The sequence below is a fragment of the Bos mutus genome, chromosome X (assembly GCF_027580195.1).
Source record: "Bos mutus isolate GX-2022 chromosome X, NWIPB_WYAK_1.1, whole genome shotgun sequence".
In the NCBI taxonomy this organism is placed as follows: domain Eukaryota; kingdom Metazoa; phylum Chordata; class Mammalia; order Artiodactyla; family Bovidae; genus Bos; species Bos mutus.
In genome coordinates, this window is record NC_091646.1 from 27,777,725 (window position 1) to 27,802,157 (window position 24,433).

At 37.4% G+C, this 24,433-nt stretch overlaps 1 protein-coding gene across 1 annotated transcript in view; it reads left to right on the top strand.

The window, feature by feature from the left end:
• Positions 1-24,433, top strand: part of WDR44 (WD repeat domain 44) — a 94,665-nt gene that overhangs the window by 15,943 nt on the left and 54,289 nt on the right. The window contains exons 2-3 of the mRNA XM_005887360.3: positions 12,940-12,973; positions 20,116-20,190. Of these exons, the coding sequence (XP_005887422.1) occupies positions 12,940-12,973; positions 20,116-20,190 (109 nt within the window). The remainder of the gene's footprint in view (positions 1-12,939; positions 12,974-20,115; positions 20,191-24,433) is intronic.

The window sequence follows — 24,433 nt, forward strand, 5'->3', positions numbered from 1 at the left end:
GATTGCCTAGAGAGAAACCACTTGCTGAAGCTGTGAAAAATAAGTTAGACTCCTGCAGTAGTCAGCCATGTCTATACCTGATTTCAAAATGTGGATTTTGCAGTAAGACAGGGAAGGGAATGCAACTGGCTTCTATTTGAGGAGTCTAATCTATATGTGTTTTTAATGCACACTTGTATTGATTGGCATTCAAATATAGGAGCTATTCGTGCTTCAGGTTGTGGGAAGATGTTGAAACAGAATTGAAAAGCAGGTTCTACCTCATATCGTAGAAGGTTCATTAGTTTTCTTGATCGAAAAATATTGAAAAATATCTGAAATATTTCTGATATCCCCTTTATAAAGTGAAAGTGAAGTCACTCAGTCGTATCCGACTCTTTGCAACCCCATGGACTGTAGCCTATCAGGCTCCTCCATCCATGGGATTTTCCAGGCAAGAGTGCTGGAGTGGGGTGCCGTTTCCTTCTCCAGGGGATCTTTGCGACCCAGGAATCGAACTAGGGTCTCCCACAATGCTTTACCATCTGAGCCGCCAGGGAAGCCCCTATGACTTTGTAAATACAGTAACCTAATCCCTTTTTAATGACAACATAATTTTAATTGATATTTATCCAGAAAGTTGACTGCTGATCTTTATTTGACCTATATAGGTTAAGTTCATTTTTAACATGAGGACAGTTTCAAATGATATATCTTTATAAATAATGGTTATAAGTCAATTTACATTTCAAGAGATTTATCAGTTTGTTACAGTAGCCATCTTGGTTTTTTTGAGGGATTTGATATAAGTCAAAATAATGAAGCTGTTAATAATACACCTTCCTATTCTTCACAGAGTGTTTTTGAAAAATATATAATAGTGTATATACAATATTTGCATTTGGTTAGGTCTACTGAATGCATTGTCTGGAAAAGCTTTGACTAAATTCACAGATGTTCTATTTTTTTCCCCAGCCAGTAAATGCTGTTTAATACTTAGATTAATATTTATACAATGACATTGGCCATACAAATCCTCCCACTTTGTTCCTGTATCACAAATGAACAGATCATAGAATTAATTGTCCACCTAATTAATTTAGGGATAGGGTAGAGTTGCCAGATAAAATACAGGCCTCCCAGTTAAACCCTAATTTCAGATAAACATACTTAAACTGGAATTTAACTGAGCTACCTATATTTATCATTGCTAAATGTGGCAACCCTAGGTGGAGGAGAAGCAGAAGGAGACTAGTAGGTATGGGCACAGTTGTGAGACTTAAATACAAGTGAGTATGTAGTGACAAGGGTCGCCTTTATTTACTCTGGCATGAATACCAAGATTTTTGCAATGTTAATTTTAAGAGTCCAGCTCTTTTTTTCTTTGTAAGTGCATTCCTGAAAACAGACCTCAGAAATAACAAAACTTAGTATATTGTTCAGAGATACATGGCATTTTAAAAATAAGTAAGGGAACAGTAAGTCAGATCTGGGCTAGTGGTTCCCTCTGAGACAAAGGCATCAGAATACGGCACACAGTAGCTGCTCTGATCTTGATGCTGTTCTCACTCTCAGGTAACCTAGTGAGTCACAGTTTAGTTTATTTGTTGTGCTTCATAATTACATTTTACTCTTGTACATATAAAATATATAATAACAGTTTAAAAGTTAAATTAAGACAGACTAATTAAGAAAATTAGCCAAATGCAAAGTTTCACTGCTTATACTTTCCAAAATAAAACCAAAGTCAAAAAAGTCAAGAGGCAGTCATTTCTGTCTTATCTTCTCTGGATTAGCCGTCCTTAGTACTTTGTATCATCCTACTCAGTTTCTGAAACATTCACCAAATTGGTTTCTCTTTTGGATATGTTCCATTTTATGTTTCTTGTAAAATATGGCATCCCAGTGACACGTGATATTCTAAAGTGTGTTGTTATTAGTGGGAAGTAGAGTAGAATTTACCCCCGCCTTGTTCAGGACATAATAGTTTTGTTTTGCCTGCCAATACAGGAGACATAAGAGACACAGGTTCAATCCCTGGGTCAGGAAGATACCCTTGAGAAGGAAATGGCAACCCACTCCAATATTCTTGCCTGAAAATCCCATGGACAGAGGAACCTGGAGGGCTACAGTCCATGGGGTCGCAAAGAGTCAGACACAACTGAAGTGACTTCGAATGCATGCAGTTCAGCCTAAGATCACACTAGCTCTTTCAGCAGTCATATGCTGAAGTCATAGCAGTCTTTTATGACTCTTTCAGCAGTCATATCACAGCCTTTACTCTGTCTGAGCAGTCAACAAAAGTACCTGAGTGTTTTCATGTGATTTGTTAAATCACATCTCCCCAGTCATGCATTTTGCATTTATCCCTACTACATTACATTCTGTTAAGATTTGGCCAGTGGTTCTGACCTGTTGAAATACATTTTTGGATACTGTCAGCTAGTATACTCCCTAAGCCCTCCAACTTTGTGCCATCTGTAAATTTGGTAGATAGGCCATCGGTTTCTTCATTTAAGACATTAAGAACATCAAGTGAATAGAACATCAAGTAGGATAGAGCACAAAAAAAATTAATATTTCCTTATGGTTTTTCATTGATCCATTAATCAGCACACCTTGAGTTATGTTTAGCCAGTTATAAACCCACCTAAGTGTATTCTAGACTACATCCCTTTGTTGTCTAAAAGGATATCTTGAGAGAATTATAAAATTTAGTACAAATTTTTAAAAAAATATCCAGATTTTTTTGTGTGTACGGTATGCTCTTTATGTTCTCGGCCAGTAACCCTATCAAAAAAGAAAATTAATTTTGCATGTTTAGCTTTCTGCAAATGCTTATTCTTAAATAAGAGTATCTTTTCCCTACACCTAAGGCCCTTAAAACATTTATTTCATCATGTGTTTAAGAATTTTGCTTGACATTGACATCAAGTGAATTTGTTTATAGTTTGTAGCACTACCTGCTTTCCAGTGTTGACCACCAAAGTTTTTCCTAATATCCTCTTCCATACTCTGATTCTTCAGAGGTTTTAGAGATTGAACTCCATAAATTCTCAGCTTTTGCTAGGATATAATTTGTCTGGGATAGAAGAACTGAACTCATTTAGAGTAGCCAGGTATTTTTATCTCTTTGAGTGCTTTGGAATTCGATTTCCTCATCCTATAATTTATTTTTCCCTTTCTGGTTTGACTATCAGCAATCTTAATTGGAAAGAAAAATAATCAATATATCTTTCACATATGTACATTCAGTCAAATCGTGTCTGATTTGATAGCCTGCCAGACTCCTCTGTCCATGGGATTCTCCAGGCAAGAATACTGGAGTGGGCTGCCATTTCCTTCACCAGGGAATCTTCTTGACCCAGGGGTCAAACCCGCATCTCCTACATTGGCAGGCGGATTCTTTACCGTCTGAATCACCAGGGAAGCCCAGCCTATTACATTATATAATTTATCCACGTATAAGCAGACTGCAGTTTATTTTTGGTACTCTTGTTAATATAAATTAAAATAATGAAAAACTGTCTCTGGTATTTTTTAAATCTTCTCACATTCTGAGCAACAGTCTTTCTGATACTGTTCTTATAGGTTTTTGTACTTTTCCTTGGGTGTGTGTCCATTCCATCCCTCCAATCTCTTCTGCATGTTCTCCTTTAAAATATTCCTTATGACATATCGCCATGGAGATGCAGTCAACAAAATTCAGACAATGAGAAATTCTGCAGGGTGAACAACCTAGTGTTTTTGTTTGTTTGTTTAAGACTTATTTAAAGAGCTGTTTTAGATTCACAGCAAAACTGAGAGGAAGGTACAGAGATTTCCCACACACCCTTCCCCCAACACATGTATAGTCTCCCCCATTATCAACATGCCCTCGCCAGAGTGGTACTTGTTACGACTGATGAACCTCCATTGACACAGCATAATCACCTAAAGTCCAAAGTTTCCCTTAGGGTTCACTTTTGGTGTTATAGGTTCTATGGTTTTGGATAACTGCATAATAGCATGTAGCCATCATTATAGTATCGTACACAATAGTTTCACTGCCGGAAAAAAAAATCATCTTTAGGATGAACAGCCTAGTTCCTCGATACATGAACTTCAAAAAATAAAAAAATGAAAGGAAACCTACTGATTGAAAGAGACATATCAACTGATTATGGCACATGTAGCTTATTTGGATATTGATTGAAATGGACCAACTGTAAGAAAAAGTTTGAGACTATCTGGGAAACCTGAATGTTTACTGTATATAATAAGGAATTGCTAAATTTGATAATAGTGTTATAATTATATTTTAGATACATATTGAAATTTTTATGGGTAAAGATTAAATAATTTATGAGATTTGCTTCAAAATAATCTGGCAAGGGAGTGGAGGGAGGCATATTGATATTGATCACTATTGACCATGGTCAACATTTTATACATATGGGTTCATAATATTATCCCAGTTTGTACATGCTTGAAATAGCCATAACTAAAGGTTGGAAAAACTGCCCCCAAATAATTTTTATGTTCACATACATTGTTACTGGCAGATTCATAACTAAAACTCAGGTATCCTGATTCCAGTTCATGTTCTTTTACTAAGTAGCTAAACTTACAGCCTTTCTACTTTGAGATTGGTGTCATGGTGCCCTTTCAGTCTTTGGGAACCCCCAAATCTTCACTGGAGAATTTGTGGTGGCACTTTTAGATAATTAAGACTTTAATAAATGGCCAGTTTCACTTGACTGGCTACCTGCCCGTGTGAAAGTAGGAAGAGATTTTAGACTTTGTGGGGTAAACTGACAGGCTGCATGTGTTGTTCAAATCAGTAAAGAGACCCGGGTCCTAGACCTAATCAGACCCTCATCTTAGTGTAGCTCTAGGAGAGCGTGGGAGAAGGCAATGGCACCCCACTCCAGTACTCTTGCCTGGAAAATCCCATGGACAGAGTAGCCTGGTAGGCTGCAGTCCATGGGGTCACTGTGGGTCAGACACTACTGAAGCGACAGCAGCAGCAGCAGGAGAGCGTGACCTTGTCTGCCTTGTTCACTACTTTCCAACCAGTGCCTAGCCCTGTGCTGGTACGAGGTAAGCAGTAGGTAAATGTTGAATGAAGGTATTAATTTAACCTTCTTCAGCCTTGTTTTCCTCACATTGAGACAGTGGTCTAAATGAGTCTTCCTTCAAACACTGAAGAAATATATATTCTTACCTTCTTACTGATCTAAAAAAAAAAATCCTTTTAGGACTTTGGAAAGAATTACTTTAAATTTCTTTTTAACACCAGGTAGTATCTATAGGTAGTATGCTCACTTTTAACACCTGGGACAGAAAACTCAGTTATGTTGTATCAAAATCCCTTAAAAGTAGCCTCTGCATTTTCTGTTGGATTGATTTTGTTTCTATTAAGTGAATGAATACGAACCAGGGTCTCCTGCATTGCAGACGGATTCTTTACCAGCTGAGCTATGAGGGAAGCCCACTGTTCTCAACATTGGTAAATTAGAGAGTCAGGTTTATTAGCAAGTTGCAAAATCAAGCTCAGGCTTCCCAGGTGGCTCAGCGTTAAGGAATCCACCTGCCAATGCAGGAGACATGGGTTCAATCCCTGAGTCGGGAAAATCCTCCAGAGAAGAAAATGGCAACCCACTCCAGTATCCTTGCCTGGGAAATCCCATGAACCTGGGGGGTACAGTCCATTGGGTTGCAAAGATTAGGACACAACTTAGCGACTCAAAAACAACAAAATCAAGCTAAGAGAGTTATAAATAAAATACTGCATTGCTTGCATATTTTGAATTGAATGCAGTATTATTGAAAGGATTTGACATTTAGCTTTCTATGGAAACTTAGTGAACAGCTTTTAGATAAGTTGTAATTATTGTCGTCAGATCCAAATCCCAGTGATTAGCACCTACCTTTGGAAGTAATGACCTTATTATTCTAGTAAAATTTTACCTAAGGTGTCTGAAAGTTATCACTGGATCAGGTCAGAGTTAATAAAAGAAAAAATAATTCCTATACTGCTCTGCAAAATGACCAGAGCAATGTTTTGATGCTGTGTAGCATTTTAAAAATAATGTTGTGTAGATACTAAACTGCATTGGTGGTGGTGGTTCAGTTGCTAAGTCATTTCCAGCTCTTTGCAACCCTGTGGAATGCAGTACGCCAGGCTCCTCTGTCCTCCACTATCTCTTGGAGTTTGCTCAGATTCATGTCCACTGATTTGGTGATGCTATCTAACCATCTCATCCTCTGCTACCCCCTTCTCCTTTTGCCTTCAATCCTTCCCAGCATCAGGGTCTTTTCCAATTAGTCAGCTCTTTGTATCCAGTGACCAAAGTATTGGAGCTTCAACATCAATCCTTCCAATGAGTATTCAGGACTGATTTCCTTTATTATTGACTGGTTTGATCTCCTTGAAGTCCAAGGGACTCTTCAAGAATCTTCTCCAACACCATAATTTGAAAGCATCAATTCTTTGGCACTCAGCCTTCTTTATGGTCCAACTCTCACATCCATATATGACTACTGGAAAAACCACAGCATTGACTATATGGACCTTTGTTGGCAAAGTAATGTCTCTACTTTTTAATATGCAGTCTAGGTTTGTCATAACTTTCCTTCCAAGGAGCAAGCGTCTTTTAATTTCATGGCTGCAGTCACCATCTCCAGTGATTTTGGAGCCCAAGAAAATAAAACTTGTCACTGCTTTCCATCACTGCAGTGATGGGACTGGATGCCAATGATCTTAGTTTTTTAAATGTTGAGTTTTAAGCCAGCTTTTTCACCTTCTTCTTTCGCCCTCAAGAGGCTCTTTAGTTCCTCTTCCCTTTCTCCCATTAGAGCAGTATCATTTGCATATGTGAGGTTATTGATATTTCTCCCGAAATCTTGATTCCGGCTTGAGCTTCATCCAGCCCGGTATTTTGCATGATGTTCTCTGCATACAAGTTAAATAAGCAGGGTGACAATAAACAGCCTTGACGTACTCCTTCCCCAATTTGGACGCAATATGTTGTTCCATGTCCAGTTCTAACTGTTGCTTCTTAACCTGCATACAGATTTCTCTGGAGACAGATAAGGTGGTCTGCTATTCCTATCTCTCTAAGAATTTTACAGTTTGTTGTGATCCACACAGTCAAAGTCTTTAGAGTAGTCAATGAAGCAGAAGTAGATGTTTTTCTGGAATTCCCTTACTTTATGATCCAACAGGTGTTGGCAATTTGATCTCTGGTTTCTCTGCCTTTTCTAAATCCAGCTTGTACAGAAGTTCTCAGTTCACGTACTGCGGAAGCCTAGCTTGAAGGATTTTGAGCATAAGCTTACTAGCATGTGAAATGAACGCAGTTGTAGGGTAGTTTGAACATTCTTTGGCATTTCCCTTCTTTGGGATTGGATGAAAAACTGACCTTTTCCAGTTCTGTGCCCACTGCTGAGCTTTCCAAATTTGCTGACATATTGAGTGCAGCACTTCAACAGTGTCATCTATTAGGATTTTAAATAATTCAGCTGGAATTCTATCACCTCCACCAGCTTTGTTCATAGTAATGCTTCGTAAGGGCCACTTGACTTCACACTCCAGATCTCTGTCTCTAGGTGAGTAACCACGCCATCGTAGTTATCCCGGTCATTAAGACCTTTTTTGTGTAGTTCTTCTGTGTATTCTTCTACCTCTTAATCTCTTCTGCTTCTGTTACATCCTTACTGTTTGGTACTGAACACAAATACCCTAGCTGCAAAAGGAAAACTCTAGAATTAAAATGCTAAATGGATAGGAATGGGAGAAAGCATCTGTCACACATTGATTTATATTCAAACATGAGGTTTGTTAGTATAAACTCAATGTAGTGAGTGCATGAAATTAACTTTTTACAGAAAATAGGATATAATGAATTAAAATATTCTGTCTGTATTATAAGTTGCTGAAATGCTAACCTTAAAATTGCTTTTATATTCAAAACGTGAGTGCAGGCTACACTAAAAATCAGTATTTGATCTGTAAGCCATGTGGGGTTTTTTTTGTTGCTGTTGTTTGTTTGTTTAGTAGAATAACAGTATTTTTTTAACTTAGACTCTGTTTTGAAGCTGTTTCAGAAATTGTTTGTTTTCATGTTTAATAGTACCATTGATAGACATTGTCTTTAATTTCAGAAACTATGCTGCAAAATCAAAGATTTACTGCATTTGTAATTAGTAAGAATATGTTGGAAGATTCTTTTTATGCTATCAGGTGATGAAGGTAGTTTCACCCATTAAAGTCATATTTTTGATCAGCTTTGTAAGAAGCACATTTCTTATTTCAGTGAAGCTTTGTTAATCATATATTTAAATGTGTCAAAAATATTTGATTTAAAAATAACCTATGGTAAAAACTTTTGAAATGAAAATTGAACTTTTGAAGTTCTCATTTTGGTTTCTAAAAGTTTTGTTTAAATGTGTGGTAAATTACCAATATTTAAATATATCTACCTGTTACTTCGGTTTTCTTAAAAATTTCTCACATGTATGGGGTGTAATAAAAATTACTTTATTTACTTTTGTATGGGAAAATTGGGAATTTTTATGGGAAGAATCACTAACCTTAACCTTTAAATAGGAGGAATCTAATATTTAGTATGTACAGAAAAGTTTGAAGGAGTATTTTTCTAGTTAACTAGGTGTATCAGCGTATTTACCAGACATTTCTGGATGTTTGTGTGTGTGCTGGCTTATGTTCATGTTTTCTATGATGTATCTCAAATTTAAGGAAAATCAGAGGGTATAAAATTTAGATCATTAATCATGGTATAAAAATTACATCTTCACTCCCAAACTAATGAAGGGTCTCAAAATAAACTTTCCTAAAATTACAGAACTCTGAAAACCCTTGCTTAAAGGTCTTGCAGCTAGTTGGTTGGGAAAGCCAAGAGTAGAACTAAATTTTCTTGATCTAGTCCCTTATTTCTCCTGTCCCCAAACTCGAACATGAATAAATTGTCTTTAGGCACATAATCACTCTGAAACAGTATAATATTATCTCTACTTTGAATGTATAGACTGAGTTACAGATAAGAGTTGAATGGTTGTCTAGGGAGATCCTCATAATATCTGGATTCTTTCTTTACCCTACAATTCCATTTTTAAAAACCCGGTTTCCCAGACTAAAAGCAAAAGATAGAAAGGGAGGGGGAGGAGAGCTTTTTAAGGCAGGCACATGGCCAACTGTATGAAGTGACCACTTCCATTGAGGAGGGAGATGTAAAGCTATAAAACCCAGACATTCCAATCATGGTAGCCTAGGGTCCTGTAGTGTGAAGGCACATAAATCCTCTGTGCCTTACAGTCCCTGGAGGGCATTACTGTATTAAAATATAGTGTAGTATTTGAGCATAATTATTCTGAATCAGTAGCAAAGGGAAAAATGTATATCGTTTAAGAAGGTATTTTCAAGGGCAAGATTACTGAAATGGCAAGGCTTAGCCTATAATGTACTTATTTACAAGCTGCTTTTGAAATTTGAAATTCAAAAATAATTAAAACACTTTCAGAAGTTTGGCACTGAAAAGAGAAGCTTCATTTCTCTGGCAGTTTTCTATATGGAACATTTCATTATTTCATTTCCTAGCAGTGCCAAATCAATTAGATGTTAATTGTAGTTGTTAAAGGCAGATCAGGATTCAAGCCTTTGACTTAATTAGTTTAGTTCAACCCAAGAAGCAACGCTAATTACCTTTACTTTGGTGTTCATTCGCAGCACTGCTTAGAATATTCTCATAACTGTCATCTTTTAAGGCTTTACACAGAAAAAAGGCAACATTGCAATGTAGTTGAGAGAGTGGACCCTAGAGTCACACTGCCTAGGGTCAAATTCTGGCCCAGTTATTTACTAGCAGTGCAGTTACCCCATCTGACCCAAGCTTCAGGGTTTTTTTGTGTAAAACAGGGAAGGTAATATACCTCATTGGAAAGTTGTGAGGGCTAAAGAAGCTAAAGCAATCAAGTCTTAGCGCAGTTTTTGGCACATGCTTAATAACTGATGGCCATTGTATAATTGTTATTACAAGGCCCCTATTAAGAATTTTTCATGTGGGAATACTAAATAATGATTTACTGTTTCTTATGGTGAAATGAATTGTTGTTTCCACATTTTGGCACATGATACAAATCATTTTAACTAACTTTGCAAATTATAAATATGCTTTCAGGTTTTACTAGGTGCTAATAAATGGATGAAAAAATTTATCACAAAAAAATCTGGTTTTACAGACTACCTGTTAAAGACAAACTCAGGCTTAATCAGACTGGAAGAAGCTACAAAGTATTTTACTACCTACCAAAACCTTAGCAACCTTTTAATATTTACATTATGTTTCAAACATGAGTGGCTTTTCTTATTAGTTTTTTGTTTAATGACATCACAAAATGCAAGCAGGATCCCATTTAATCCCCAGCTCAGTATAATCTGGTGTTTTTCATGTTCCCTGTTGTTAAATAGGCTGGAGCTTTATGGGCTGTAGGGTGTCTTTTCTGTATCCAGAAATTGGTCTCAGGCTGCTCACTACTGACAGACTGCCAAAGTCCCTTGGAGAAACTTGGTGACACTCATTATTTGTGAGTTTCAATGGAGCAATTCAAAGCTGCTGAGGAAAGAAACTACAGCTTATTGTGTGCGCCCCATGTGCTCTCTCACTGAATCCTATGAAGTGTAGATGGTTTTACCCCTTTTCCAAAGGAGGAGATTGAGGCCTGGAGAAATTAAATGAATTGATCAAGATCACACATAAGGTAAACGGCAGAAACAATATTCAAGCAACATCTATCTGCACATGTTCTTTTCACTACATTCCCTTGGCTTTCAAAAGGAAGTAATAAATTACTTTTTATACTTTGTATGTAGTTATATGTAAAGCTCCACCAGAACCAATCAGAACTGTTTCCTTGTATGTCAACAACTGATCTATAACTTAGAGCTCTTTATGAAACCAGTTACATACAAGAGAGAAAAATGTGGTGCCCTATTCTGTTTGTTTTTGTTTTTGTTTTTGTTTTTGACAGCTAAAAAACCTGATCAGATTTCTCAAAGTGGAAGTTATGAGGAAGGCAGATTTTCTTTTTCTTTCCTTCTCTACCTCATATGGGGCTTAAGTTTTTTGAAAAAATCTTACTTCCTCTTGTCTCTGTACCTCTGTGGTAGGTGATTTTCTTCTTGGTTGGAGTTCAGAATATGTGCTACATGGGAATTTGAGCCTCTTCAAGGTTTTTTGTTTTTGCTTTTTAACCTTTTGTTACTGATTTGATTGCACTTGTCTTATTTTGCACATTCTTTGTGTAGAATCTTGATTCCTTATTTAAAAATTGGAATAGCCTTGGTCCTAATCACCTCTGGATAAACAGGATTTTGTTACTGAGCAGTAAATGTTTGCCAGGGAAAACAGGTAATTGGGGATAAAAAAATTTTTGTTCCTGGAAATTATCCTTTATTAAGATGAAATTATATTGTCCAGGCTCTGCAATTAAGTGGGCAGGCACTATTTTTTTATACAGCTACCTTCTTTTTTTTAAACAAGCTTTAAAAAACCCCTAAACTAGGATTGTGTCTTAATCATTTTCCTACCCTTAGTCTCTGATAGATAGTAAGTGTTTCATAAATGTTCATTGAATAAAGGGGATGATTTTCTATTGAGTGGCAAAAGTAACTTTTTAATCACACTTTTGATTAGAGGTCAAAGATTACTCAATTTGGCACATGAGAAGCTTGGTAGTAGGACTTGATGCTTCTCTTGATTCTGCCCCTAACTAAATATGTGACATTGGGGAAAGCCATTTAGTCTCTTAGCTCCTCAGTTTCTTTACCTATAAAAAGAGGCTCTATGGCTAGATAGATCTTGAAGGCACCTTTCTACATAAAATTGTATCATCTGTGATTGCTGCATTTAAAAAATTTAGAAATGGCTTATTAATATTTATGATTTAAAAGCTTCTTAGTGTGTAACCCTGAAATATAATAAGCAGCTGTAAGGGTATGTCACTCTTTCATGTTTTGAAGCAGGTATCAAATTGTTCCTATTTGAAGAAAAATATGGGGGGTGAAAATAATCGGTGAAAAGTTACTTTTTAAAATTATCATATCTAAAGTAGCCTGTATTTAAGAATAGAGTTTTGTTGTAGTAAAAAACAAACCAAAAAAGAGCTATGAACAAAAATGGGTGTTCTCTCTTTAAAAGTAACATAAATGTCTAATGCATATGAAACTTCATCCATTGGGTTTCCGTTTGTGGCTCAGCTGGTAAAGAATCCGCCTGCAATGCGGGAAACGTGGGTTTGATCCCTGGGTTGGAAAGATCCCCTGGAGAAGGGAAAGGCTACCCACTCCAGTATTCTGGCCTGGAGAATTCCATGGGCTGTATAGTCCATGGGGTCACAAAGAATAGGACATAACTGAGTGACTTTCACTTCACTTCACGTCACTATAAATTGAAGAAGCACAAATTAAGACAGCAGTGAATACTTTTGCCTATTGAATTTTCTAAATATTTTAAAATAGCACTCATTTTTGTCAAGGTTATTAAGAAACAGAGATGAAGAGTAATGGGAGAGTAAATTGGCACAACTGTTCTAGAGAGCAATTTGAGAGTTTCTCCAAACACTGAAAAGCCTGTATACTTTTGAGCTGCATTTCCACTTCTAAAGAAATTTGTGGAAGAGTACAAAATTATATTCATATTAATGCTAATTATAGTGTTATATGTCTAGGAAGACAAAAGATACAAACTCAGATCTCTTGGTGGTAAGACTATGGGTCACTTTAATTTTCTTCTTTACTTTTTTATGTTTTCTACATCTTCTATATGTATAGAAGAGTTTTCTAATTGACAAAATATATAAATGTTTTTAAAAATATGGACTTGCCTTTAATGAGTGTGTAGAAGGATTTCCCTTCTCATAGCCACTATTCAACACCTTCTTGCTTTTATTTCTGAACAGGTATCCAGGAAAAGTTGGGATTTCGGCATTAAAGGTAAGTTGTGCTTTGTGAAAGTCATAAGTGTATTTCTACAAATCGCATACACTTTTCATTCATTTTTCTCTTTTTTATGTAATTCCTCATTTTTTGCTTTTGCTTTCTATTATTTTTTGCTAAGTAATATTATCATTGTATCTTACTTGAGGTGTGATTAAGTATTCTAGAAATACCTAGTTAAATACTGTACTATAAGGAAGGGACTGTAAGTCTTTTGTAGATTTCTACCCATTTTTATTTGGTTTATAATTTTTAGAATAAAGGAACACTTGTATTTGTGCGTGTGTATATTTTATAAAGTAACCAAAACACTAGTATGTTTATTATGGGCACATGTATTTGGTATCATAACCTCATATAAAAATCAATCCTAGCCTTATATTCAAGCAAAGAAATTTGATACTGAGAAATTATGCCAATGAGAACCATTTTAAATACAAGAATATCACCAAACAGAACTATTTACATCAAATAGAATATATACTGTATGTGTATGTTTGTATATGGTAGTGTTCGTGTGTATGTCTGTACATATGTATGTATAATCTCAAACATGCTATAATTTTTTTTCAGTTCCAGTGTCTCTACCTTCTATTTATATACATTGGATACTGATATCTTTGATAAATTATGGGATATTCATATGGAATATTCTGTACAGTGGTTATGAATGAATTAGTTATATACAATAACATGGATGAATTTCAGCACCATGGTGTCGAGGTAGGGGGGAAACAAGTCACAGAAAAATATGTGCAGTAAGATTCCATTTATATTCAGCTCAAAACATGCAAAACTAAAGCATATATTGTTTAGAGATACAAGCAGAATAAAATTAAAGAACAGCAAGGAATGATAAACACAAAGTTTAGGATATCAGTCATCTCTGAGGGGGGAAAGAATGTAATGGAAATGGAGAAAGATATACAGGAGACTTGAAAGCTAATAATAAGACTTCTTTTTATTAACCTGAGTGCTTAAAAAAGGTTATATCATAATTCTTTAGTCATTATATGTTATAAAAATCCTTTTATATTAGCTATTTAATAAAACCATTTAAAAAATAATACATGGACATGGTTAAAGTTCACTCAGTGCAAAAAGAAGATGGTTGAAATTGTAGCTTTCCTCCCATTCCTCACCCTCCACCTCCCGGTCCCCTATCCACAGACTGTTGCTGATTATGCTTGTAGATTTTAAAAGCCACTTAGATCTTAAGATATTTTTAGGTTATCACAAATAGGTTTGGGGAATTTATTTTATCTCAGTAATTATAGATTGTCCTTAGCTTGAATAAAATTAGGTAGAAAATGTACATATTTAGTAAATAAACATGAAGTTAGATATTTGTTTCTTTTTTTTACTTTTTATATTGAAATAATTATGGAGTCACAGAAAGCTGCAAAGATAGTACAGAGAAGTCCTTTTTATCCTTCACCTATTTTTCCCAATGGTTATGTCTTAATTATAGTATAATATCAAAACCAAGAATTTATACTGATGTATAAGTATATAGTTCTGTGTCAGTTTATTACTTGTGTATATTTGTGTAACCAGTACCACAATCAAATGAGATTTTATCACCACAGAGATCTTCCTTTATAAAGTCATACCCACCACCTCCCCCACAATCATCCCTAATCCCAGACAACCACTAATCTGTTTTCCATCTCTATAATTTTGTCATTTGAGAATGTCCTAAAAATTGAATCATATAGTATGTAACCTTTTGAGATTGGCTCAGTTGATCCATCCAAGTTGTTGCCTGTATCAATGGTTTATTCCCTTTTGTTGTTAAGTAATATTCTATGATGTGGATGTACATGGGTTATTGAGTGCTTATTGTGTATAACAGCATATCTGTTGATATCTTAAGCAATCTAAAGAAAAGTTTGATATAGTCCCGGCTTTTGATGACTTACAAGCTCACAGAAGAGAGCTATATATAAGAAGGGATAATAGATGAGGTATTGATATTTGTAGACTGGAATAGATCTTAAGTACTACAAGGAGTTTGGAGGGGGAATGGGAAGGTAGAGCAATGGTGAGGGCAGTGTTACCTGGAATAGCAGAGAAAAGTTTTTGGGAGGAGTTAGAACTTGTGTTAGGCTTTGAAAATTGGGAGATATTTACATAGGTAGATAGAGAAAAAATGGGAAAGCATTATATGTTAGGCGCAGCCATGAAATTAAAAGACGCTTACTCCTTGGAAGGAAAGTATGACCAACCTAGATAGCATATTCAAAAGCAGAGACATAACTTTGCCAACAAAGGTCCGTCTAGTCAAGGCTATGGTTTTTCCAGTGGTTTTTATGGATGTGAGAGTTGGACTGTGAAAAAAGCTGAGTGCCGAAGAATTGATGCTTTTGAACTGTGGTGTTGGAGAAGACTCTTGAGAGTCCCTTGGACTGCAAGGAGATCCAACCAGTCCATTCTAAAGGAGATCAGTCCTGGGTGTTCTTTGGAAGGAATGATGCTAAAGCTGAAACTCCAGTACTTTGGCCACCTCATATGAAGAGTTGACTCATTGGAAAAGACTCTGATGCTGGGAGGGATTGGGGGCAGGAGGAAAAGGGGACGACAGAGGATGAGATGGCTGGATGGCATCATCGACTTGATGGACGTGAGTTTGAGTGAACTCCGAGAGTTGGTGACGGACAGGGAGGCCTGGCGTGCTGCAATTCATGGGGTCACAAAGTGTCGGACACGACTGAGTGACTGAACTGAACTGAATAGTATGAACTAAATAGTATGCAAAGGAGAGAATTTGATGGGAGTGTTGAAAGACTGGTGTGACCAATGTAAACATTTCAGTGGTGGAATGTTGGAAAAATAAATTGGGGCCATATTTCCATGAGTCTTGAATGTCAGGTTAAGAAATATGGCCTTTACACTATGAAAGACAGTATGGAGATTCCTTCGAAAACTAGGAATAAAACTGCCTTATGACCCAACAATCCCACTACTGGGCATATACCCTGAGAAAATCATAATTGAAAAAGACATATGTATCCCAGTGTTCACTACATCTCTATTTACAATAGCTAGGACATGGAAGCAACCTAGATATCCATCGACATATGAATAGATAAGCTGTGGTACATATATATATATATATATAATGGAATATTCTCAGCCATAAAAAAGAACACATTTGAGTCAGTTCTAATGAGTTGGATGAACCTAGAGCCTATTTATACAGAGTGAAGGAATTCAGAAAGAGAAGAACAAATATTGTACATTAAGGCATGTATGTGGAATCTAGAAAGATGTTACTAATGAGCCTACTTGCAGGGCAGCAGTGGAGACGCAGACATAGAGAACAGACTTGTGGATACGGAGGGGGAAGGAGAGGGTGGGAAGAACTGAGAGAGTAGTGTGTGAAATGTGTGAAATAGATAGCCAGTGGGGGTTTGCTGTTTGACTCAGGAAGCTCAAACTGGTGCTCTGTGACAACCTAGAGGGGTGAGGTGGAGAGGAAGGTTCAAGAGGGAGGGGACATATGTATACCTATGGCTGATTCATGTTGATGTATGGCAGAGACCAACACAACATTATAAAGCAATTATCCTCCAATTAAAAATAAATAACATTTTTTTTTTTAAATCTGGGCTTTAAAATTTTAAAGCAAAAGAGTCTGATGGAGAGATGGGGTTGATAGGAATGTATGGATGCATATGACAACTATTTGAGTTTCCTGAGTTGTTTTTTTTTTTTTTTTCTCTCCTCTGAAAAAAGAATGGCGAGCTCATCTCTCAAGCATTTTTTAAAATTTCACTTTAGTCACAGTTAATAACTTCCCCTTCCTCACTACTAAAACAGAAGTGACCTGAATTTTTTAGTAACTAACATTTTTAGCTTAATGTTCTTTAGTAGATAATAATGAAGATTTCTTTGAGTATAGATCACCTTTGTACAAATGGTTTGTGAAACTAGGTCCTTTGGTGGTGAGCTTTTTAAAATTAAAAAGCTCAAATCTTACAACTGAATACTAGGAGGGTACAAATGGCTCTTTAATATCCAATATAAATGGAGGGAAACAATGGTGTGAATGCTGGAAATTGAATAGAAAAACCATACCTTTTAAGAAAGCATGTTTCTCAGGTTCTGATAGGTAGGAGTTAGAGAAATGGCCTGATGGTGGGAACCGGGATTTAGTTGGTACTGTGCTTTTGTAATGGGGCAGCCCATCTCCAAAAGAAGGTAATAACTGAGGACTGTCTCAAGTCTAGCTAAGTTGATGTTGGTTGTCTGCAGGCACATGCTTGGCTTCCATTGCTTTGTCATCAGCCTGATTGAAGTGCTGGGGGAAGGGCCTGGACATTAGACCTTACTAAGGAGAGAATCATAGATGACTATATACTAAATCAGATTTTACTAAGAAATCTAGTTAACCTCTTTAGAGATCAGATCATCTGGTAGATACAGTATCACTCCTTAAAACTAGGACTTAGCAGTTGTTTACCTTATAGGAGTTGATATCTTTCAAAAGTTCAAAGTCTAAGAGGGTTTTTTTAAAGCCAAATAAAATAGAAGCCTAATCACTTCTTGGCAGTTTTGGTCTCTGATCTTTGTAAGTACTTAATTAAATCAAATTAAATTGAGGTACAGGAATTATTGGTATATATTTTTCTTAGGTTAACTTAGGGAAAATATCTGTGGAATTAAGGTAGTACAGTGCTTCTGATTTCCCTACTAATAATGAACAGTTATTAGAAGGTAATTGGAGGAGGACATGGCAACCCACTCCAGTGTTCTTGCCTGGGGAATCCCATGGACAGAGGAGCCTGACTGACTACAGTCCAGGGGGTCACAAAGAGTCAGACACAACTGAAGGGACTTGGCACACATGCATGCATGCAGTTAATTTGTAGGACAGTTGAAGGTGTTTCTCTAATACGCATGAACTGTTCTTAACGATCATCAGCTTTTAAGAATTAGCTCTCATCTTGTCACCATGGCTATTTTAAAGTAGTCAGTGAAGACTTTTCTAATATAATAACGCTTGAGCTATAACACTAAGGATGGTAAGGAACCATCCAGTTGGCCAAAGTATAATTCTGGGATTATGATGGGAAAGGGAGGCGATCAATATAGATGTGAAAGATGCAGTTCAGTTCAATTCAGTCACTCAGTCTTGTCCTACTCTTTACGACCCCATGGACTGCAGTACGCCAGGCTTCCCTGTCCATCACCAACTCTTGGAGCTTATTCAAACTCATGTCCATCGAGTCGGTGATGTCATCCAACCATCTCATCCTCTGTCATCCCCTTCTCCTCCCTCCTTCAATCTTTCCCAGCATCAGGGTCTTTTCAGATGAGTTAGTTCTTCTCATCAGGTGGCCAAAGTATTGGAGTTTCAGCTTCAGCATCAGTCCTTCCAATGAATGTTCAGGACTGATTTCCTTTAGGATGGACTGGTTGGATCTCCTTGCAGTCTAAGGGACTCTCAAGAGTCTTCTCCAACACCACAGTTCAAAAGCATCAATTCTTCGGTGCTCAGCTTTCTTCACAGTCCAACTCTCACATCCGTACATGAAAGTGAAAGTCACTCAGCTGTGTCCGACTCTTTGTGATCTCATGGAATAGTCCATGAAATTCTCCAGGCCAGAATACTGGGGTGGGCAGCCGTTCCTTTCTCTAGGGGACCTTTCCTAACCCAGGGATTGAACCCAAGGCTCCCACATTGCAGATGGATTCTTTACCAGGTGAGCCACCAGGGAAGCCATCCATACATGACTACTGGAAAAACCAAAGCTTTGACTAGATGGACCTTTGTTGGCAAAGTAGTGTCTCTGCTTTTTAATATGCTGTCTAGGTTGGTCATAACTTTTCTTCCAAGGAGCAAGCGTCTTTTAATTTCATGGCTGCAGTCACCATCTGCAGGGATTTTGGAGCCCCCCCAAAATAAAGTCTGTCACTGTTTCCCCATCTATTTGCCATGAAGTGATGGGACCAGATGCCATGATCATAGTTTTCTGAATGTTGAATGTGAAAAATGCAGGCAGGAGCCAAATCATATTAGGTGCTCATAGACTATGGTAGAGTTTAGATTTTATCTAATACTTCAAATTCCCTGAAACAACTTTTCTCTTGAATAATCTATATAAGATTGGTAGTATTTCTGAAATGCTGGGAGAAATTCAATGAAACAAGTTTTCAGCTTGAAGATATTGGAAGTCCCACAGTCCTACAGAAATATATCTAGCACATTAAATCTTTAGCAATATAATAATCTCTGGAGTAGAGAGATTATCGGAGCCTATCCTGATATTTGTGTAATTGCTACCTTAATATGTACGTATATCCTTATATAACTTAGGTCAGTTAAAAATGGTTATATAGTGACTTTCTGACAAACTCTGTGATGGACGCCAAGAATTATGAAATTTTTTTTCTCAGTGTCAGTAGTAGCATTTAAATTCCTGCACTTCTATAAATGTAAAGAAAATTTAAGATGGAAAAGAATACTGTGTTACGATTTGCAAATGTATGATTGTCTTATTTTACCCAAATTTTTTCCAGCAGAAATGCAGGATCCATTTCTACCTTCTTTAACCTCCCAAATATATATATATATGTACGTATGTGTATATGAATGTATACGTAGATATATATGTATTTTTGGTGGGTTTAATTTTCTTCATCTGTTATTGTTTTGGGAACTTCATTTAATACCAGTTAACTTTTGATTCCTTTTATCTGAAGCATATAGAGTTTCCAAGAAAACAACTCTCTGAATATGGTTTGCCACATTTTCCATATTTTTGGAGCAATACTTTGGGAAAAATAACAATTCTGATTCAACCCTTTGCTTAAATTCATAACCTTTTTGACCTGCAAAAGTACTTAGTAGTTCTTATATTCCTGTACAGTTTTTTAATGTTAAAAAGTTAGGTACACTTTAAAAGAAAATAGCCTATTACAGTAGAAAAATAGAAAATTGCTGATTGGTAACCTTCTTATGAAAATTAAATTGTCCCAATTGGCATAAAATCTCTGGGAATCTATACCCAAACGTCTAAGCCCTTTATGGGCCTTTGATTTATTAATGCTATAATTTCTAATTTGTACCTATTTTAAACAGAGTTTTAAAAAGAGATGTCATCATTTGGTTTGTTCTTTTCTTTTGAAAATAGGAAACAGAGAACTCTGCATACAAAGTTGGAAATGAGTCCACTGTACAAGAACTGAAACAAGATGTATCTAAAAAGGTTGGTAAGATAAAATGTCAGTATTAATTTAGCAGATGTCATATTTATATGGTATATTTAAAGTGGAAATTTTTTTTATATTATTTTAGCATAGTACCCTGTACATGCTGGATGTTCAGTAAATGTTCCTTGAATCTGTTGAATTTGATTTAAAGCACATTATACTTTTTAGAAGTCATTTTGTAATCCAACTAATTGGTAATTTATCTTTGAATCAGTATTTTGAAAAATGTTTTATAATGTATTTCTGTTTTTCATACTTGTATTTTTGTTAGAGTAAGCCATAGCTACTCTTGAGGTTCGTAACAAGAGGTAAAGGTATTGAAAAGCTTAGTGCAGCTTTTAACTCCTAATGTCTTGAGGAGTTAGAGGTTACAAGAAGTCATTACTTTAGTAGTACATTTGATACTTTTTAAGGAATTGATGATATGAACCTTCAGAGGTTGATTTACTAAAAGAGACTGAGCATAAGATAAAAATGTTGACAATGGGTTGTTAACAGTATTGGGATAAAGACCAAGGAGAAAGAATGGTGTGTGTTCATTCATTTATATAAGTTTTGAGTGTTTTCTGTGCCCCAGGCACTGTTCTAGCCAGTGGATTTCCAGAGACCAATGAGATGACACATCTACCCCAGAGTTTCTCAACAGCAGCACTTTGGGATGAATAATTGTTTGTTGTGGAGGGAAAGGGAGACTGTTCTGTACATATTAGGAATGTTTAGCAGCATTCCTGGCTTTGACTCATTGGATGTCAGATCCCAACCCCCACCCACCCCTACCCCATCTTGGCAACCAAAAATGTCTCCAGACATCACCAAATGTCTAGGGGAATGGTACTAGGCACAATCACCACCCCTAAAGATTCATTGTTGCACCCTTATGGACTTCAGAAAATTAATGGACTACAAATTTTAATATTGATCCTACATTTTCCTTTGGGCTTCCTGGTGGCTCAGCAGTAAAGAATCTGCCTGCAGTGCAGGAGACCTGGGTTCGATCCCTGGATCGGGACGATCTCCTGGAGCAGGGTAGGGCAACCCACTCCAGTATTCTTGCCTGGAGAATTCCATGGACAGGGAAGCCTGGTGGGCTACAGTTCATGGAGTTGCAAAGAGTCAGATACAACACAACTGAGTGACTATAACTAAGTATAGTTAGTAGCCCCCCACCCCCAAAAGTGACTTTTTAAGGAGAGTTTAAAAGCTGAAAAAAATAGTGAATACTATGGGGACAATAGGGCTTTCCAGGTGGCTCCGTGGTAAAAAATCTGCCTGCCAGTGCAGGAGATACAAGTTTGATTCCTGAGTTTGGAAGATCCCCTGGAGAAGGAAATGGCAACCCACTCCAGTATTCTTGCATGGAGAATCCCCATGGGCAGAGGAGTCTGGTGGGCTACAGTCCATGAGATTGCAAAGAGTCAGACACAACACGACTGAGTGACTATAACTAAGTATAGTTAGTAGCCCCCCACCCTCAAAAGCTACAGTCCATGGAGTCACAAGAGTCAGACACAGCTTAGCAACTAAACCACTACCACCACCCTCAAAAGTGGCGTTTTAAGGAGAGTTTAGAAGCTGAAAAAATAGTAAACACTATGGGGCAATAGGGCTTCCCAGTTGGTTCAGTAGTAAAGAATCTGCCTGCCAATGCAGGAGATGTGGGTTTGATTCCTGAGTTGGGAAGATCCCCTGGAGGAAGAAATAGCAACCGCTCCAATAATTCTTACCTGGAGAGTTCCATGAACAGAGGAACCTGGCAGGCTACAGTCCATGGGGTTGTGAAGAGTCAGACACAACTGACTGATGATGCATGCACACAGGGCTATATAGAGTGAGTCTTAAGACTCTAGGTATTAGTTTTTAAGTTCTAGGCCATTCAGGTAAATTAAGTGTCCAACATTAATGATACAGGGTATGGAGTTATGTGCTGGATCAGGACACAATCCCTGTCCTCAGTAACTTACATTTTAGTAGAATAAATTAGATGAACACAAAACTGAATGTAATAAGTATTCAAATAAACTCTCAAACTATTATAGGAAAACAAGAGAGACTTTACTTTCTGCTTGAGGATAGGAATGGGGAAGGAGGAAGTAGCATCTGAACTGGTTCTTGATGGATGGATAAGATTTGGGCAGGCAGAGATGGAAGAGGAGAGGCATAAACAAAGGCGTGGAGATGAGGAATGTGTGGAATGTTTGACCATGAGTCTAGAAACCAAATTTAGGGCCAGATTATGGGAATGCCTCTTATGTCATGCTAAAACATCTGGTTTTTATTTTATAGTTGCTGTGAAAGGAATGAGTTTTTCGAAGCAGGAGGGTGATAGGAAACAAAGTTTTGATTCTCACCGTTCTTTTGCTCATTCCCTGTTTGCTGCCTCCTGAAACCCAGGGGGAAAAAAAACAGAGCTAGGTACTATAAATAGGTGCTATGGGAGCATATCAAGAGGTAGAAAACATGGGCCTTGCTTTCCAAGTGTAGAGAAAATATTTTATACAGAGTTAGCTCATGTACTACTCTGCATTTATTATATTCTAGTTCATATTATAATGAACAGTAAGACTGATAGGAGTTCAGAAGAGGAAGAGATTGTCTTCAGGTAAGGGCTGAGGGAAGGCTTAAGACTTTCAACCTTTTTTTAACCCCTCTGATGGCGTAGGCCTTTTCACTTTGCATAGTTATCATTTGAAACCTTTACATTCACCTCATCTCGCGGTGCCCACTTGGGTCTGCACACTTTTAGCAGATAACCTTGCTTTCCATTGCTTGTAAGTGTCAGAGGCTGTGCTGTGCTAAGTTGTTTCAGTCATGTCTGACTCTTTGCGACCCTGTGCACTTTAGCCAACCAGGCTCGTCTGTCCATGGGGATCCTCCAGGCAAGAATACTGGTGTGGGTTGCCATGCCCTGCTCCAGGGGATCTTCCCGACCCGGGGATAGAACCAGCGGCTTCTGCATTGCAGGTAGATTATTTACTGCTGAGCCACCAGGGAAGCCCATCAGAGGCTGAGAAGCCTAAATTCACTCCTTTCCGTCATCTCGAATTTCCCTCACTGCAAATTTTCATCTTTTACCTCTTTTTCATGTAATTCCTGAGAATTTAGTATTCTTTTTTTTTCCTGTCCAAAGTAGAATGGTATAAAGAACACTGGACTTTTGGAGAAAAACCTGAATTTCAGTTTTGACCTTGTAGTTTACTAGCTGTGGGACCTTGGGCAAAATTCTTAATGCCTCTGTCTCAGATTCCTGCTTTTGTATGGTTGTTATGCAGTTGCTGAGTCATGTGCATCTCTTTTGACCCCATGAACTGCAGTACACCAGGCTTCACTGTCCTTCACTATGTCCTGTAATTTGCTCAAACTCATATCCATTGAGTGTATTGAGTCCATTGAGTGATGCCATTCAACCGTCTCATCTGTTGCCCCCTTCTCTTCCTGCCCTCAATCTTTCTCAGCATCAGGGTCTTTTCCAGTGAGTTGGCTCTTCACATCAAGTGACCAAAGTATTGGAGCTTCAGCTTCAGCATCAGTCCTCCAATAAGTGCTCAGGGTTGATTTCCTTTAGGATTGACTGGTTTGATCTCCCAACAGTCCAAGGGACTCTCCAGAGTCATCTCCAACACCACAGTTTGAAAGCATCAATTCTTCTACAGTCAGCCATAAATGGTCCAATTCTCACATCTGTACATGACTACTGGAAAACCATAGCTTTGACTGTGTAGAACTTTGTCAGCAAAATGAAGCCTCTGTCTAGGTCTATCATAGCTTTTCTTCCAAGGAGCAAGTGTCTTTTAATTTCATGGCTGCAGTCACCATCCACTGTGATTTTGGAGCCTAAGAAAATAAAATCTGCCACTGTTTCCACTTTTCCCCCATCTATTTGCCATAAAGTGATGGGACCAGATGCCATGATCTTAGTGTTTGAATGTTGTATTTTAAGCCAGCTTTTTCACTCTCTTTCACCTTCATCAAAAGGCTCTTTAGTTCCACTTCACTTTCTGCCATTAGAGTAGTATCATCTGCATATCTGAGGTTGTTGATACTTCTCCTTGCAGTCTTGACTGCAGCTTGTGATTCATCCAGCCTGTCATTTCACATGATGTACTCTGCATATAAGTTAAATAAGCAGAGTGACAATATACAGCCTTGTCCTACTCCTTTCTAAATTTTGAACCAGTCTGTTGTTCCGTGTCTGGTTCTAACTGTCGCTTCTTGGCCTGCATATAGGTTTCTCAGGAGGCA